This window comes from Apus apus, chromosome 1 (assembly GCF_020740795.1).
Source record: "Apus apus isolate bApuApu2 chromosome 1, bApuApu2.pri.cur, whole genome shotgun sequence".
NCBI lineage: Eukaryota > Metazoa > Chordata > Aves > Apodiformes > Apodidae > Apus > Apus apus.
The window spans coordinates 77,805,227-77,820,734 of record NC_067282.1 but is presented as its reverse complement, the minus strand read 5'-3'; the positions used below and the strand labels follow the sequence as shown (position 1 = coordinate 77,820,734).

Below are 15,508 nucleotides of genomic sequence, written 5' to 3'. Positions count from 1 at the left end.
CCTGTACTTCCTTCCATCTTGTTGTGCAGCAGACTTTAAGAACAGCTGCTGCCAGGCTTTCAGAGCAAACAGCATTTTAGTTAGCAGGGCAGCTGCCAGGTGACACAGGAGTGAGGCAGGCAGGCACATGGGATGACATGACAGGGAGAAGTAACTCAGAAGCATCCAGGAAGTCTACTTTTCAGACCTGGAAACTGGAAATATATTGTGCAGAGGACAAAAGTCATGGATCAGTGAAGGATGAGGAAAGGATACAGGAAAAAAACCTGAGCATGCATTTGCCGTTTCTTTAGAGGCAGCTGAAGCAGCTGCCCTGACCTTGAGCTGGGTGGTCAGTGTGGCAAGGCAAAATACTGCTATCAAAGTAGTATTTTGAATTTTTTTTTTCAAACTCTTTCTTTACTAGAAACCCAGCCCTACCTGCTGAAGTTTTGAAGTCACTCTTTCCATCACTGCAGCCATGCATAGAAGTTGTTCTAGCAGACACTTCACCTTCCTGCCCCCATACGTCTGCACAATTCAAGAGAAAGAATAATGGCATCCTTGAGTATGCCAGGGACAAAAGCACAGAAAGAGAGGACACAGTTGTAAGAACTAAACAATTTGTTGTGACTCAAAACCAAAAGCAAACATCTTGACAGCTTCTTCTGTGGTGCAGGATGTCAGCCATAAAAGCAGCCTTCTACAGATTTTATTAGCAACCCTACAGTTTCCTTGGGGTAACCTGCTATTCTACATTTACTTACTTTTTGTGAGGTTAAGGGTGGTCAATCTACTTTCTCTAAGGTCATTCAACCCTGTTATCATACTTCAGCCTCAGCCTGAACCACCCCAGCCCTCACTGGTTCCTGCCCTGCTCTGCCATCACAACTCATCTATGGCTGGTGGGCCAAGCCACACTTGACCCAGCTCTGCCAGAAGCTCCTGGTCTACAGCAAGCAGCCCTTTTGCTCTTCTGCTTGGTAACACTGCCCTTCTGCCTGGGAAAAGGCAGCTCTACTCCACGCTCAAGTCAGTAGTGCTGCTGGCTCAATACCTTCCCTTTGTGCAGAGAGAGGTGACCCAGCTGATTCTCAGAGCACCAACTTCCCAGGAGAGAAAGCTACTAACTCAGGGTGAAGTGCATCAGCAATAAAACTTGCACTTCTGGCCAGCATCTAGTAAGAAGTTCTTCAGAAACCATCAGTAGCAACCATTTGTCTTCCTGAAAAATCAAGAGTGGGAGTTTATGTTGCAATCCCAAAACCTCTGGAATCACTGCATAGCCTATCATATGTCGCCAGCTGGTAGGGCTCAGACAAGCAATAAACTAATGCCTTCCACTGGTATTGGAAGACACAGGACATAATCCCACAAGGCTCAGCTCCTTTAGGGAGTCAGCTGTCCTTTTAACTAGACCCAAGTTTCTCATTATCATGTCTTAACAAGAAAAGTGCAAGCTGATACCACAAAAACGAAAAAATACTGAGGTTTTGCAATTCACCTCAAAAGGTCATATGTCTTAAAGAATACAACAGATCCCTGCTGCCTTTCCCAGAGAAATAAGTTACACATTTAGAGTTCATGTGTGATGTGTCTCGTAGGTTTATAAAAGCTCGCAAGCACTGTGCTACAAATGAAAGGAATCATGAGGTCTTACATTCAAAATTGCTTTATTCGGCTTCTTTTCAGCAAAGGCAGATACAGAAAAACAGGACAGCCAATGCATCAACAGAACATGTAACTTCAGATAAAAAATAATTAAGCAACAAACATGACACACACAATGCCTCTAAAATACAGCATAAAATACCATTTTTTGATTGATTGAAGTTAACTGAAGTAAACTGTGGCAGTTGTGGTCAAAAACTCTTCTGCAAATTTATCTCAAAAGTTGCATTGTTTCAAATTAAAATAACAAACAAACCCAAACAACCACAAACCTATACCAAAAAAACCAAACCCAAACCAAAACATCTTAAAAAGCCCCTGAAGTCCCACTTTCGGTACAGAAAAGAAGCAAAGTTTAAATCAAAAACACAAAAAAACTTAACTTACAATGAAGCATTTCTGGTATCCTAAACAACCAGAAAAAATATATTAAAATGGATTAGTTGCTGTTTTGGCTAGATCATATATATATATATATATAATTAGAAAAAGTGCTATATATATATATACACACATAAAAAATAAATAATCCATATTACACCTATGATAGTAACAGCAAACATCATCTCTAACTTATGTAATACTCGCAGACACACACACACACAGATTTTTACCAGATTCTAGAGAGGCCACTGCTCTGGAACCAACAAAATACTGGTTCTGAACACTTAGGCCTAAAAAGAAAGATGGTATGCCAACACTTGCACTGCTGGGCTTTGCTTCCTTCTCCTCATTTATATATTAAAACCCCCCAGCACTTCAGGAATAGCAAGAAAACCCAAATAAAATAAATTACTTATAAATCTTCTTTCAGAGTCACAGAATGGTAGGGGTTGGAAGGGACAACTTTGGAGATCATCTAGATCAACCTCCGTGCTAGAGCAGGATCCTCTGGAGCAGATTATACAGGAACACTTCAAGGTGGGTTTTGAACATCTCCAGGGATGGAGACTCCACAGCCTCCCTGTGCAGCTTGTTCCAGTGCTCTATCCTCCAAGTAAAGAAGCATTTTCTTAATATTAGGTTAAAACTCCTGTGTACCAGTTTGTGACCTTTGCCTCTTGTTCTGTCACTGTACACCACTGAGAAGAATCTGGCCCCGTACTCCTGACATCCACCCTTTAGATATTTATAAGGACTGATGAGATTCCTCCCTCAGCCTCCTTTTCTCTAGGCTAAACAGACCCAGCTCTCTCATCCTTTCCTCATATGGCAGATGCTCCAGTCCTTTAATCATCTTAGTGGCCCTGTGCTGGACTCTCCCCACTAGTTCCTTGTCCTTCTTGAACTGGGAAGCCCATAACTGCACACAATACTCCAGGTGGGGTTTCACCAGGGCAGAATAGAGGGGGAGGAGAACCTCCCTCAACAGGCTGGCTACTTAATGCACCCTAGGATGCCAGTGGCCCTCTTGGCTGCAAAAGCACATTGCTGGCTCATGGTCAGACTGTTGTCAGACATGATTCCCAGGTCTTTTTCCACAGAGCTGCTTTTCAGCAGGTCACCCCCAAACTTGTAGAGGTACATGGGGTTGTTCTTCCCCACATGAAGTATTCTACGCTTGACCTTGTTGAACTTCATTAGGTTTCTTCCCGCCCAGTTCTCCAGCCTGTCCAGATCATGCTGGATGGCAGCACAGCCTTCTGGCATGTCAGCCAATCCACCTAGTGTTGTATCATCAGCAAATTTGCTGAGGGTACTTTCTGTCCCTTTCATCTAGGTAGTCAATGAATACATTGAACAGGACTGGACCCAGTACTGACCCCTGGAGGACACCACTACTCACAGGCCTCCAGCTGGACTTAGCCCCAGTGACCACAACTCTCCTTCCCAACTGTGGCTGTTACTGCCTCTCATCTGATGCCTGCTTGGAGCTCTATTGCTCATCCTCAACAATTTAAGCAGAATTGGCTTGAGTCCTGTGGTTTTGAGTCCAGCAGGTCTCTCCAGACAGAGTATAGCAACACAGCCATTGGCTGAGAAAAGGAGTCAGATCAGCTGGATAAAAGTAGGAAAACTACATATCAGGAAGAGGTCAATGAACAGAGAGTTGCTGCAAATGAATTTGCAGACAGATGTTAGTAAAAATTAAACCCTTCTTCACTGTGAAGAATGATTAAGCACTGGAAGAAGATCTCCAGAGAGCTTGCAGGGCCTCCATCTGGGGGCATTTTCAAAACTCAGCTGGAAGAAGGCAAACATATTTTGCACACTAGCAGTACCAAGAGTGGTGCGAGCAAAGTAGATTTTGCCTGGCAGCAAAGGAACAGACTACGTGGTCCCTCTGGTCCTACTTGTTATAATTAAGCATCTAGACTGGATAAAAAAAACATTGCACTATTGTTTTCAGTGATATCTCAGTGCCTAGATAGGGTAGTGTATGTGAGGTATTTCCCTTTTATTCCTGTTCCTTTCCAGCCAGTCAAGTCACTGCTTGTGATGTTGACTTCTGGCTTCTGGGCTGTAATGAACCAGTCAGTAGGTGAATGGAAATTCTCCGGCAACCTAGAAGATAAAGAAAAAACAGGAAAAAGGATGACTTGCAGCAATTGTATTGCTGCCTCAAGTCCTGCTGAGCAGTGGGGCTGCTACTCGAGCAGAAGGGGAGAAATGCACAGTGGGAAAAGTCAGGAGGGACAGTCACTAAACAGGGACACTCTCCCTTTGGTGAACAACTGCAGGACCTTCTCTGCTGTACTTAAGTTGCACAGCTTCCTAAAACACAATGAAACAGGCTTCAATCTGTGTTCACCCTTTCTTTCTTTTTTCACTACAGATCATACCTTAGATTTAAGAAGCTACCTCACCTTTAACAGCACAGGCACACACCTGCCACACAAAGTGTGGTTATGTAGAAGAATCTGTGCCTAAACCCAGAATGCCTGAGCCCAGCACGGCAGGAGATGCCGACAGCAGGCAGCACTGCTCCCAGGGGCCAGTGCTCACTCCATCCAGCTTACTCTGCACTAACAACATCCCCCCCCCAGACCTTTCAAAAGGGATGTTCAGCCCTCTCATGATTTTGTTACACTCCAAAGAGGAACAGTCTTAAAACCGGTGGGGAAAAAGGACCATGTTGTTTATTTTTTCCTTTTTGTCCTTAGGCAACAGAAATTCCTTCGGGAGTATATTTATGAGAAAGCCTCGAAAAAACAGTTACGAGAATGTCATGCTACACACTATGCAGCAGAATTTTCCCCTTGGGTGGGGATAAACTAGACAGTTCACCAGCAATCCATTCAAAGCCATTTACTACCTGCAGAAGGGCTAGTGCTGTTTTGCAGACCCTTCTGCCTTGGGAGTAAGCCAAAGCTACACGTTTGGTAGAGTTGCCAGAAAACTTTTCCAATATAGAGGAAATACAGTATTGAAAAAATACTGGGCTAAAACCCAGGTAGCTTATATTACACAAGACACCAATTTACATGTGAATTTCAGTTTATGATCACAAAAGGAAAAACTGCAGTTATGACAGTACAGCCAAAACAAACATTTAGTTTTAAGTAAGCTAATGAAAACAGAGGAGAAAATAGAATTACACTGGAAGATTTAAATCAAAACTTTTTGCCTGGTGATTTTAATCACCAAGATTTAAAAATCAGTCCAGCTTACAGTACCCTATAGAAGGCAACTGCTAGGTTTATTTTCTCTACCTCTCCCCAGGGGTTGTCTTTCCTCCTCAAAATTATCCTAAATCCCTCTACAGTGCCTAGACAAAATGGACCAAAGAGACATAGTTAAAAAAAATAACTCCAGGCCTCTGCTCTACCAGTAATTTGGAGCACTCTCTGGGAACTTGCAGTGTCATGTCATAACTCAGTGGTTATTCTGCCCTTTGCTTTAAGCAGCAGCCAGCCCTGCTCAGGAACTTGAAGGAGATCTAACACACACGAGGTGGACATTTGGAAAGATCAGTTGATGAACTGTTCCTGCCCTCAGGTAAAGGCTGGAGTAGCAGCCATGTGCTGCAGAGTACTGTCAGCCAGCCCTGCAGCTGGCTCTGCAGCCATCTGGACTACACAGTGCATCCCATAATTTCGTCCTTTGCCTCAGTGTAAGCATGGCTTGAGATTCGCTTGCATCTCCCAGAAATGTAATAAGGTATTTTGAAATTAGCTGGACAATTGTAACGTCCCTTTCTGAATGAACAAAACTGACAGTGAGTAAAAGACTTACTGCGTATTTTAACAGGGAAAAAAGAAAAAAATCAGGAGGCACTTCCAAACAAAAGACACATAACATGACAGGATGAATTTTCAAGTTTAGTATTGATCTATTTGTATGCAATATAAATTATTTATTAAAAACAAATATAAAAAAGAAGAAAAAGAAGACTCAGGCATTCCCCATTTCCTATTAATACAATATTGAATGAATCAGATAAGTTATTACATTGTTCTTTGTGGCCCTTAAAGTTATTACATTGTACTTTGTGGCCCTTAAACTACAACTATCAACACCTGTCCAAACAGTATTTGAGATTATGACAGAATTTGATCTGAAGGCAACATTATGTGGATTTTTTAAAACTTACTATGTACCTACTACTAAGCCAATTTTTTTCTTTAAATATGGAAACCACACACTGCAGAGTTCAGAATATGACTGTGAGACAGGGAGTGCACAAAGCCATAAACAGATTTGTAAATTGAAAAGTAAACCAACTTCCCTGGTTTTGGTAATACACAAAATAGAATATTACAGAATCACAGAACTGTCACAGATTGAAACAACCTCTAAATTCACCAAGTTCAACAGTTAACCCAGAAAAAAACACAATGCTCACCAGAGCATGTCCTAAGTGCCATGTCTACATGTTTTTTTAATACCTCCAGGGATGTTGACTCCACCACCACCCTGGGCAGGCTGTTTGCCTGACCACTATTTTGGGTAAAGAAATTCTTCCTAATATCCAATCTAAACCTCCCCTACTGCAACTTCAGGATACTTCCTCTTGTCCTATTGTTGTTCACTTGGGAGAAGAGGCCAACAGCCACCTCACTACAACCTCCTTTCAGGTAGTTGTAGAGGACAATGAGGTCTCCCCTCAGCCTCTTCTTCTCAAAACTAAACAATCCAAATTCCCTCAGCCTCTCCTCACAGAACTTGTTCTCTAGACCCTTTACCAGCTTGGCTGCTCCTTTTCTGAGCTCGCTCCAACAACTCAAAGTCCTTCTTACAGTGAGAGGCCCAGAACTGAACACAGTACTTGAGGTGCAGCCTCACCAATGCCGAGTACAGAGGCATGATCACTTCTCTACTACTCCTGGCCACACTATTTCTGATGTGGGCCAGGGTGCTGTTGGCCTTCTTGGCCACCCAGGCACACTGCTGGCTCATGTTTAAGATGCCTGAAAACCAACATCCCAGGTGCTATTCCTCTGGGCAGCTTTCCAGCCACTCTGCCCCAATTTTGTCATGTTGCATGGGGTTGTTGTGACCAAAATGCAGGACTCAGCACTTGGCCTTACTGAATGTCATACAATTGGCCTTCACCCATCAATCCAACCTGTCCAGGTCCCTTTGCAGAGCCTTCCTACCCTCAAGATCAACACTCCCACCCAACTGGGTGTTGTCTGCAAACTTATTGAGGAGGTACTCAATCCTCTCATCTAGATCGCTAATAAAGACACTGAACAAGACTGGTCCCAAAACGGAGCCCTGGGAGACACCACTGGTGAGCAGCCACTAACTGAATCCAACCCCCTTCACTACAACTCTCTGGGCTTGGACATCCAACCAGCTTTTTACCCAGAGAAGAGCGTACCTGTCTATGCCATGTGCCACCAGCTTCTCTAGGAGAATGCTGTGGGAGACAGTGTCAAAAGCTCTGTCCAGATAGACAATGTCCACAGCCTTTCCCTCATCCACCAGGCGGGTCATCTGGTCATAGAAGGAAATCAGCTTAGTCAAGCAGGACCTGCATTTTCTGAACCCATGCTGGCAGGGCCTGATGCTCTGGCTGTCCTGCACCTGTCATATGAGCATACTCAAGATGAGCGTCTCTGTTATTTTCTCTGGTACCCAGGCCAGGCTGACAGATCTGTAGTTCCCTGGATCCTCCTTCCAGCCCTTCTTGTACACGGGCATCACATTGACAATGTTTTATTTTTATATTTATTAAATTAATTATATTTATTCAATATCATATTCATTATTATTATTTATTCAATGTATCATTTGATATTTCAGAGTGTCACTGATACTTGAGACCAAATTTATGCTGCTATCTTTACATGGCTTTGAAAAAAAAAATTAAAAATTATATGGCATCCTTACATTTTGCGTAGAAGAGTAAGACACATCATAAAATCACTGAATGAGTTGAGTTGGAAGGGACCTTAAAGACCATCTAGTTCCAACCCCCCTGCATGGGCAAGGACACCTCCCACTAGACCAGGTTGCTCAGAGCCCCATCCAACCTGGCCTTGAACACTTCCAGAGATAAGGCAGCCACAACTTTCCTGGACAACCTTTTCCAGTGTTTCATCACCCTCACACTAAAGAATTTCTTTCTAGTGCCTAACCTAAATGTCCCCTCTTCCAGCTTAAACCTCATCCTATCATTACATGCCCCTGTAAAAAGCCCCTCCCCAGCTTTCCTATAGGCCCCTTCAGGTACTGAAAGGCCGCAAAAAGGTCTCCTTAGAGCCTTCTCTTCTCCAAGCTTAACAGCCCCAACTCTTTCAGCCTGTCTCCATTTGAGAGATGCTCCAGCCATCTGATCATCTTTGTGGCCCTCCCCTGGACTCACTCCAAGAGCTCTATGTCCTTCCTGTGTTGGGGGCTCCAGAAGTGGACACAGTACTCCAGGTGGGGTCTCACAATTGCAGAGTAGAGGGGGAGAATCACCTCCCTCAACCTGCTGGCCACACTGCTTTTGATGCAGCCCAGGACATGGTTGGCTTTCTGGCCTGCAAGCACACATCGCCAGTTCACGTTGAGCTTTTCAGCGACCGACACCCCCAGGTCCTTCTCCTCAAGGCTGTTCTCAATCCAGTACCAAGGAAGTAAACAGCAAATTGAAACAGCAAGGCAACTATTAATATATCACAGAAGCTCTATTTTTCTCTCTTTCAGCTGCCTGGCATTTTATTTTCTGGTGATATACAAAGCCCTACTGTTGGAATTGAAAAGCAGAGCAAAAGACTGGAAATTATTTCATAATTAAATACAACCACAGATATGATGCACAAGATAGAAACATACTAATCACACACAGTAAAGGCTTCCATTTGCAAAGAAACGGTGTTGTTTTCAGTAGTGTACACTTCGACACTTCTCCTTCGTATAGGCAGGACAAGCTCTGAGATGTTTCCTACACTGCTACCCTCATACTGCTGGTCAAAACCAGGATTTATTCCATCCTTTCAGACAAAAATCCCAGCTGTGCCCCAAGAAACCCGAGTTCATCCATCTGCCTTCCCTTCCTTCTCCTTCCCCTCTGCTCTCTCTCTATATATGTGAGGCTGGAGGGTACTGCCAGGCACATTTTCGTGAACAGAAAATGAAGTGATGTATGACAGAATAGGAGCTGTCTGAAAGCAGTGAGCAATTAAATCCAAAAAAACATTTTTACTTTGGTTCCAAAATATTTATGTCTATGGGAAACCTGATAGGCAGCCTGACAGCAGAATTACCCCTCCATTGACATTTTTGTATGTTTGGTGTTTTGTTTTTTATTTCTCCCCTCATTAGCCCTGTTTAGATCTCTTTGGCTACAATGTTTTTACACTGTTTGTTTTTTTGTTTGTTTGTTTTTTTGTTTGGTTGGTTGGTTTATTTTTGATGGGATTTTTTGAGAGTGATGTTTAGAAGGGTAAAGGAATGAAGCTGTTCCAAGCAAAACAACTTTCACTTATAACACCCCATGCTTTTTGCAACTCAAAACAAGACAAATACAATCTCCTACCCATGATAAAGCCACACATGAGAGGAAATCAACATATTTCTAAAACGTGCCTTTCCAACTGGGACTCAATGGCCAAAGACCAGTTCCTCTACCAGAAAGGCGTGCTCTATCTATCTGACTTATGAAAGAGGGAGTTATGTCCTAAGTTTATCATCTGAAAGGCTGCTATTCAGCTATCACTTCAGGAAAAAGTTGTTCTGAAAAGTCTCGGTAGGCTGACCTGCTACTATGTTTATCGCAACCACCCAGCCTTTCACTGTTAAGAAAACCAGCTGTATGTCAAAGCGAATTGACTGACAAAACAAGCCAAGTCATACAGATAAAACAAGATTTGTCATAATTTTTAAGCCAAAGCTTAGACACACAGCCTTCCCCAAACTAAATAAACACACCAAAGGACACTGCAATTATGGTTCTTCCAGAAATAATTCCTATTTTTACTGTAAACAAAGCAATGGAAGATGTGTGCAAGTACCTGGTCTTGTAAAGTTTCCCAAGTAACTGGAATCTCCTGCACCAGACTTTCATATTTCCCAACCTTTCAGGACATCTGTGGCTACCAAAGTTTAGGTGCCCAATAGCTATGCATTATGGCTGATCAGGCAAGTTGCCATGTGCAGTTTAACAGGCCTGAATCTATAGAATTTTTTTAAGTTTGGAAGTCGCTGCAAATAATAATCAGAGTGTCTTAAATTCCTGTTCAGGTATTAAGTGATCTCTAGCTGATATCAAAGAGGTATTTTCAATCTAATAGCTCTTGTGTAACATTTGAGGTACAAAGGCTAAACCTCTCTTTGAAATACAGTTAACTGGCCATATTCAGACACAAACACCTTGAAACCAAGACTTCAATGCTGCTTAATCTAAGTTTTGCAAAATTTCCACTTGAAGGAAACCTAAATGTTTCAGATTCCAAACAGAAAAACCCCATTGCTACGCTGGCACATTCTGCAGAACGGTTTTTTTTATATGACCAAGTCTTTTTCCCTATGAGTCTTCAAGTTTTCTTCTTGCAGGTTCACCAGTTTTCTTAGGTTGCATCATAGCTATTCAATAACAAGCTCAAATAATTCTTTGTCCTGTTGTTAGTGTTTTTAAACACAAATATACTAATTGATAATTCTAAAGCTTTTCGCATGGCAAAACATGCACAAGCTAGCCAAGACAGATCAACATACCAATGCTAAAAAAAACAACCAACTAAACACACTGGCCTTTATATCCATTTGTGAAATGGCCCTTCCTCACAGACCACCACAAGCCTGCAGAAAATTGTTTGCATGGAATTTTATTCCCCTGCAGGCTGCTACATCCTGAGAATTCACTATAAAGCATTTTAATTGGCCAGGCTGAAATACAAGTATCCTGTAAACCTTGAAATAAACAACTGATGCTGTGGGAAGCATTCAGGTTGAGACATGTATGTGACAGGTAAATCACAGGAATTTGTTCAGACTAGTAGATTTTATTTTGTTTCAATCCAGGCACTTGGCTTGCTAACTGGACCAACTTTATGTTAGTGTGGTCTACAGCTGAGGTCTGTTAGTTGAGCCACACAGGAAATGGTGTAACTTTCTATTAGAAGAGTAGCACCGAGAAACCTCCAGCATGAGTGAAGTTACAACTGGTGATCCATTGCAGCCTGCTCATTGCACTTAAATCATAGAATGGTTGGAAGGGACCTTAAAGGTAATCTAGTACCAGCCCCCCTGCATGGGCAGGGACACCTCCCACTAGACCAGGTTGTTCCAAGCCCCATCCAATCTGGCCTTGAACACTTCCAGGGAGAGGGCAACCACAGCAGTGTGTTAACATCCTCAGCCTAGTCTAAACATGAACAACTTGGTCTGGTCGAGCCATGTTTCACTGACTGACCCGGCTCCTGCTTCAGTCACCAGATCAGTCACAGCATCACAGCATCCCAGTGTGGTTCTTATCTGCCATGCAACAAAGGTGCTCCAAAAATCTGCGAGGCAGCACCAGCCTTTTTAGCACTCTCTTTGCCTCGTCACTTACTGATCCACTCTAACAGTTGATCCCAGACCTCTGCCAGATCACCTCTGCCTCAAGATCTCTCCTTCATGGTCTGCTTAGTATAAGCTCATTTGTGTTTTGAATGGTAGTTCTACAGTAAAGATACATCTTTCACTTGACCATTCCACCTTTTCCTTCTGATCCTTAAAAAAAAAGTAAGAACCAACTCCATAGCCTTTGAACTTCCAGGCTGGTCTGAAAATTCAACAGATAATTTATCTTTGGTATTGCTTACAGAATCATTGGGAAAACTCACATACATTTTACAATTAAGAAGTTATATTAGGGGTGTAAGAAGTGTTCATTTCTCTTTCTTCTCGGTGAAGACTTGTGTCTCAGGCAGTAGCAGATTTACTAGATAAACCCCTCTTAACAGGAGATGCTCTAGGTCCAAGTTCATAATAGTCTGATACTCCCAGAAACACTTGTTTACCTTATATCACATGATCATAATTAAGTGTCTAAATATTCAGGAACTGGGTTAATGAGTGCTAGTGTTTCTAAATATGTTAGTAGAATTTAAAGCCAGACACATCAATTTGACCTAGTTAAGCAATAGCGAAGCTACCAATGACCATCAAATTTCTGTGGTTTATGAAGCCTAAGGCCTCCTCCCTCCTCCAACTTACTCCTTTCATTCTGTTATTAGTAATTAAGACTAGAAAGTGGAGTTGATTCATGATCAGGTCATCACACATAAAACGACCAACTCCAATTTCTTCTTAGTTAATCATTAGGAAGTAGACCCACACTTCTCCATAACATTACATTGTTTGTCTTAAAAATACAAAGAGGGATCTGTGAGAAGAAAGCTCTTCTCTTGATGGCACGTCACTGTGGGCTTTCTCTCCAACATATCTGTTTTCCGAAAAATTCTGAGTGTCCTTACACTCAACACCTTTGTGGGCCTCCATGAAAATTCAAAAGACCACTGAATCACTTCTGCAGAGACTCCTGCCTGAAGGCAAACCATGAGCACCATGTCCTGCTCTGCTTGGATTCTCCCCTCATAATTTGTAGTCTTGTACTGTCCCTTGGCAGTTTAAGTGGGAAAACAGCTCTTAAAATTATATGCATCTGAGGCAACCTCTAGTAACTGTAAACACTTCACATAAAGTTTACTTGTCCAATATAAGTTTCATACCCACTGTTATCTCAACACACTATTGTTCTTCTCTACTGAGGACCACACCTTATCAGGGACAAAAACAGCTGGCTTCCATGCATCAGTGACTCACCACTTCAACCCCTGCTGCATATCCTCTTCCTCCAGCACATAGTTACCAGAATCAGAATTATGACAATTAAAATGCCCACAGGAATCGTCAGCCAAAGCAATGAGGCTCCCCCTTCTGTAAAAGCAAAACAACAAGAAAAAACAAAACATGAAACTCAGCCAGTTTATATATGAAAAAGAGCAAAAGGAGCCAAGAGGATGTTTGATTAATGAGAGTGGATCCTCATCGAGATAGTGAAAGTTATCGCTAAGCTACATGAAAGCAGAAATTGTTCAAAAGAGAAAATGAATGTGGGTGTCTTTGAAGACAAACCTACTTGCTCACACAAAAAGCTTTGTGAAGAAAAGATGTGCTCACGCTCAACCATGGCAAAGAAAACTGTCATCCCATCTCTGAGATGGTAGTTGGCATGAGTACACAAGCAGAACTTTATACAAGTCTTTCCGAAGAGTTTTTTTGTTCATCCAGAATTTTAGTTTTCTGTTTGTAAAGTAAAACCTATTCCTTTTACTGTTAAACACTTATCACTGTTGCAAAGGCTAAACTAACTTTCAGAAAAAAGACAGGCTATGTTTTGATGCCTGCAAGTAGCTCTACCCAACATCAGAGTGTAAATGTCCCTTCCTGGCTAGACATTAGCCATTTAATTTGACTGCCATTAATCAAAATGATCATGCAAAGACTCATTTCAGTGCTCACTGATGTTAGCAGGAAAACTTTCTGAATTAAAATTCATATGAACCAAGCCAAAACTATCCTATCTTTTAACAAAGCTAATCTGAACTATTTGTTTGAACTTCTCTTTCTCTAAAATATAAATTGTTAAAACAACAAACTACTACCTCATTTTTCATTCCCTAGCAAAGAATAACAAGTCTTAGTTTCACGCTTTCTGAGACACACACTTCCTTTTTAAAAGGTCAAAACAAAAGAATATTGCACTTGAGACAGGACATAAAGATTTATATTGCTTTTTCAAACAGTGTCGCTCAGAATTAAGAACTAATTTGTTTTTGAACTTTTAGAGAGAATATATTAAAAGTCAAATCTGACTCTTTACTACTATTCCTATAACAATCACTTCTTGATCCCATAATTTGGGAACTACCCCACAAGCCCAAGCTGCTTTTCATGTCTTCCTCATTTTCAAATAGTCTTCTTTTTAAGGCTCTGGATTTTTAGACAAATTAAACTACCTAAATCAGTGTTCCTCTGTAAACTTAGGATGGTACTTTAGCTTTTTATGTTTCTATTTCTCATCTACAGAACTAGGGTGAATGTCTTTCCAGTAGAACAGAATGTTGGAAGAAAGAAATTAGAAGTACAAGCTATTCAGATATGACATTGATGTATTTAAGATTTCCCCATAAAATCAAGGTATCTTCCACTGATCACCTTCCTGTCTGCCTGAAAACACTATTCCTCCCTGACCATTACTGAAATGCATATGCCTTAGCAAAAATATCAGAGAAACTAAAATACAATACCCAAGTTAACTGTACCAAAGCATACAGTAAGATTAAATTAAACACTTGGTTAATTGTTGTTCAGAGATAGTTTGTTGTTGATTTAAAACTTCCACTTCAGTGTTCATGAAGCAACCCACAGAGATTTTACTTCATCTAGACAGACATCAGGTGACAAATATTTATATATATCATTGGACTGCCAAAGAAATTATGAAAGGCTGCATGAAAACTGAACATTGAGTTGCTGCAAAAATGCATGGTGTCTCTAAAACCAGAGCTCCCTAGCTGACTAAGTTTGTCCGTTTCCCCTCTTGGAGAGGACTCTAATACGTTACCATCTCAAACACATCAATGAACACAAAGTTGGATTTTCTTTCTTCTTACTTGGCACATACACATTTCACTCCCTCCTCTTCCCAGCAGATGCCTATCCAAACATGCTACTATGAAACACGGAGGCCAAGAGAACACTACCAAGCAGCCTGTATTGTTCACCTACCTCCTTTCATTTCCACAGGCAATTCCATTTTTTCATTGCTGTTGCTTACTCTGCAGGTCAAGTCCTGTGCACTGATGCTCTGAGTGTTGAAGATCTCCAGTTTACTGGTGATGGACACCACCCCATTTTTGTACCTGAACATCTCCTGTGTAGGAGTAGAATTGAACAAGTTGTTCCAGGTGACAGTGGGCTCTGGGATGCCAACGGCGTTACAGATGGCTATCATATGACCTTCAGAAATGTTGTAATGGACAGACGCATTGAGACCTTCCAACAGACAAATGAGAAAATCCATCACCACAATGAGCACCTGGTCATAAGCAATAACAGCAGTTTGAACACTATCAATCAGAGCAAAGCTTACTGGATTTCCACTGAGCCCCATGGCACAGGAATGCCAGAAGAGTTCATTGGGTCAGATCTCCCCTGTGACTCAGTATTTCTTCCCCTGTACTGAAGTTATGTCACCCCAAAGGTTTCACCCAACCTGAAATCCCAGGTTTTAAAATAATCTGTTAAAGTAAAACCATTTCTTGGTCCATGCTGTTCTAGTACTTGCTAATTCCCTGTCAATGGTAGGGTTCAGAACAGCAACCCACAGCACACGGGTTGTACCTGGCACCAAGAAGAAACTGCAACAGGACATGTTGGCTTGCCCAACTTTCAGCTGCGACTGCTCAGGGGCTTACCAAAAAAGAACCCCCTC

The 15,508-nt window shown here is 41.8% G+C and overlaps 1 protein-coding gene across 4 annotated transcripts in view; it reads right to left on the bottom strand.

The window, feature by feature from the left end:
• The window catches only part of LOC127388250 (OX-2 membrane glycoprotein-like), a 37,363-nt gene that overhangs the window by 18,173 nt on the left and 3,682 nt on the right, over positions 1–15,508 (bottom strand). For 3 of the 4 annotated variants that reach the window (XM_051627576.1, XM_051627566.1, XM_051627584.1), the window contains exons 4-6: positions 14,803–15,069; positions 12,835–12,948; positions 1,636–4,155 (exon numbers count right to left, since the gene is read on the bottom strand). In XM_051627576.1, coding sequence (XP_051483536.1) covers positions 12,839–12,948; positions 14,803–15,069 — 377 coding nt within the window. In that variant the 3' untranslated portion in view covers positions 1,636–4,155; positions 12,835–12,838. Of the gene's footprint in view, positions 1–1,635; positions 4,156–12,834; positions 12,949–14,802; positions 15,070–15,508 lie in introns of those variants that run through there. The other variant, XM_051627593.1, reaches the window with a different exon arrangement.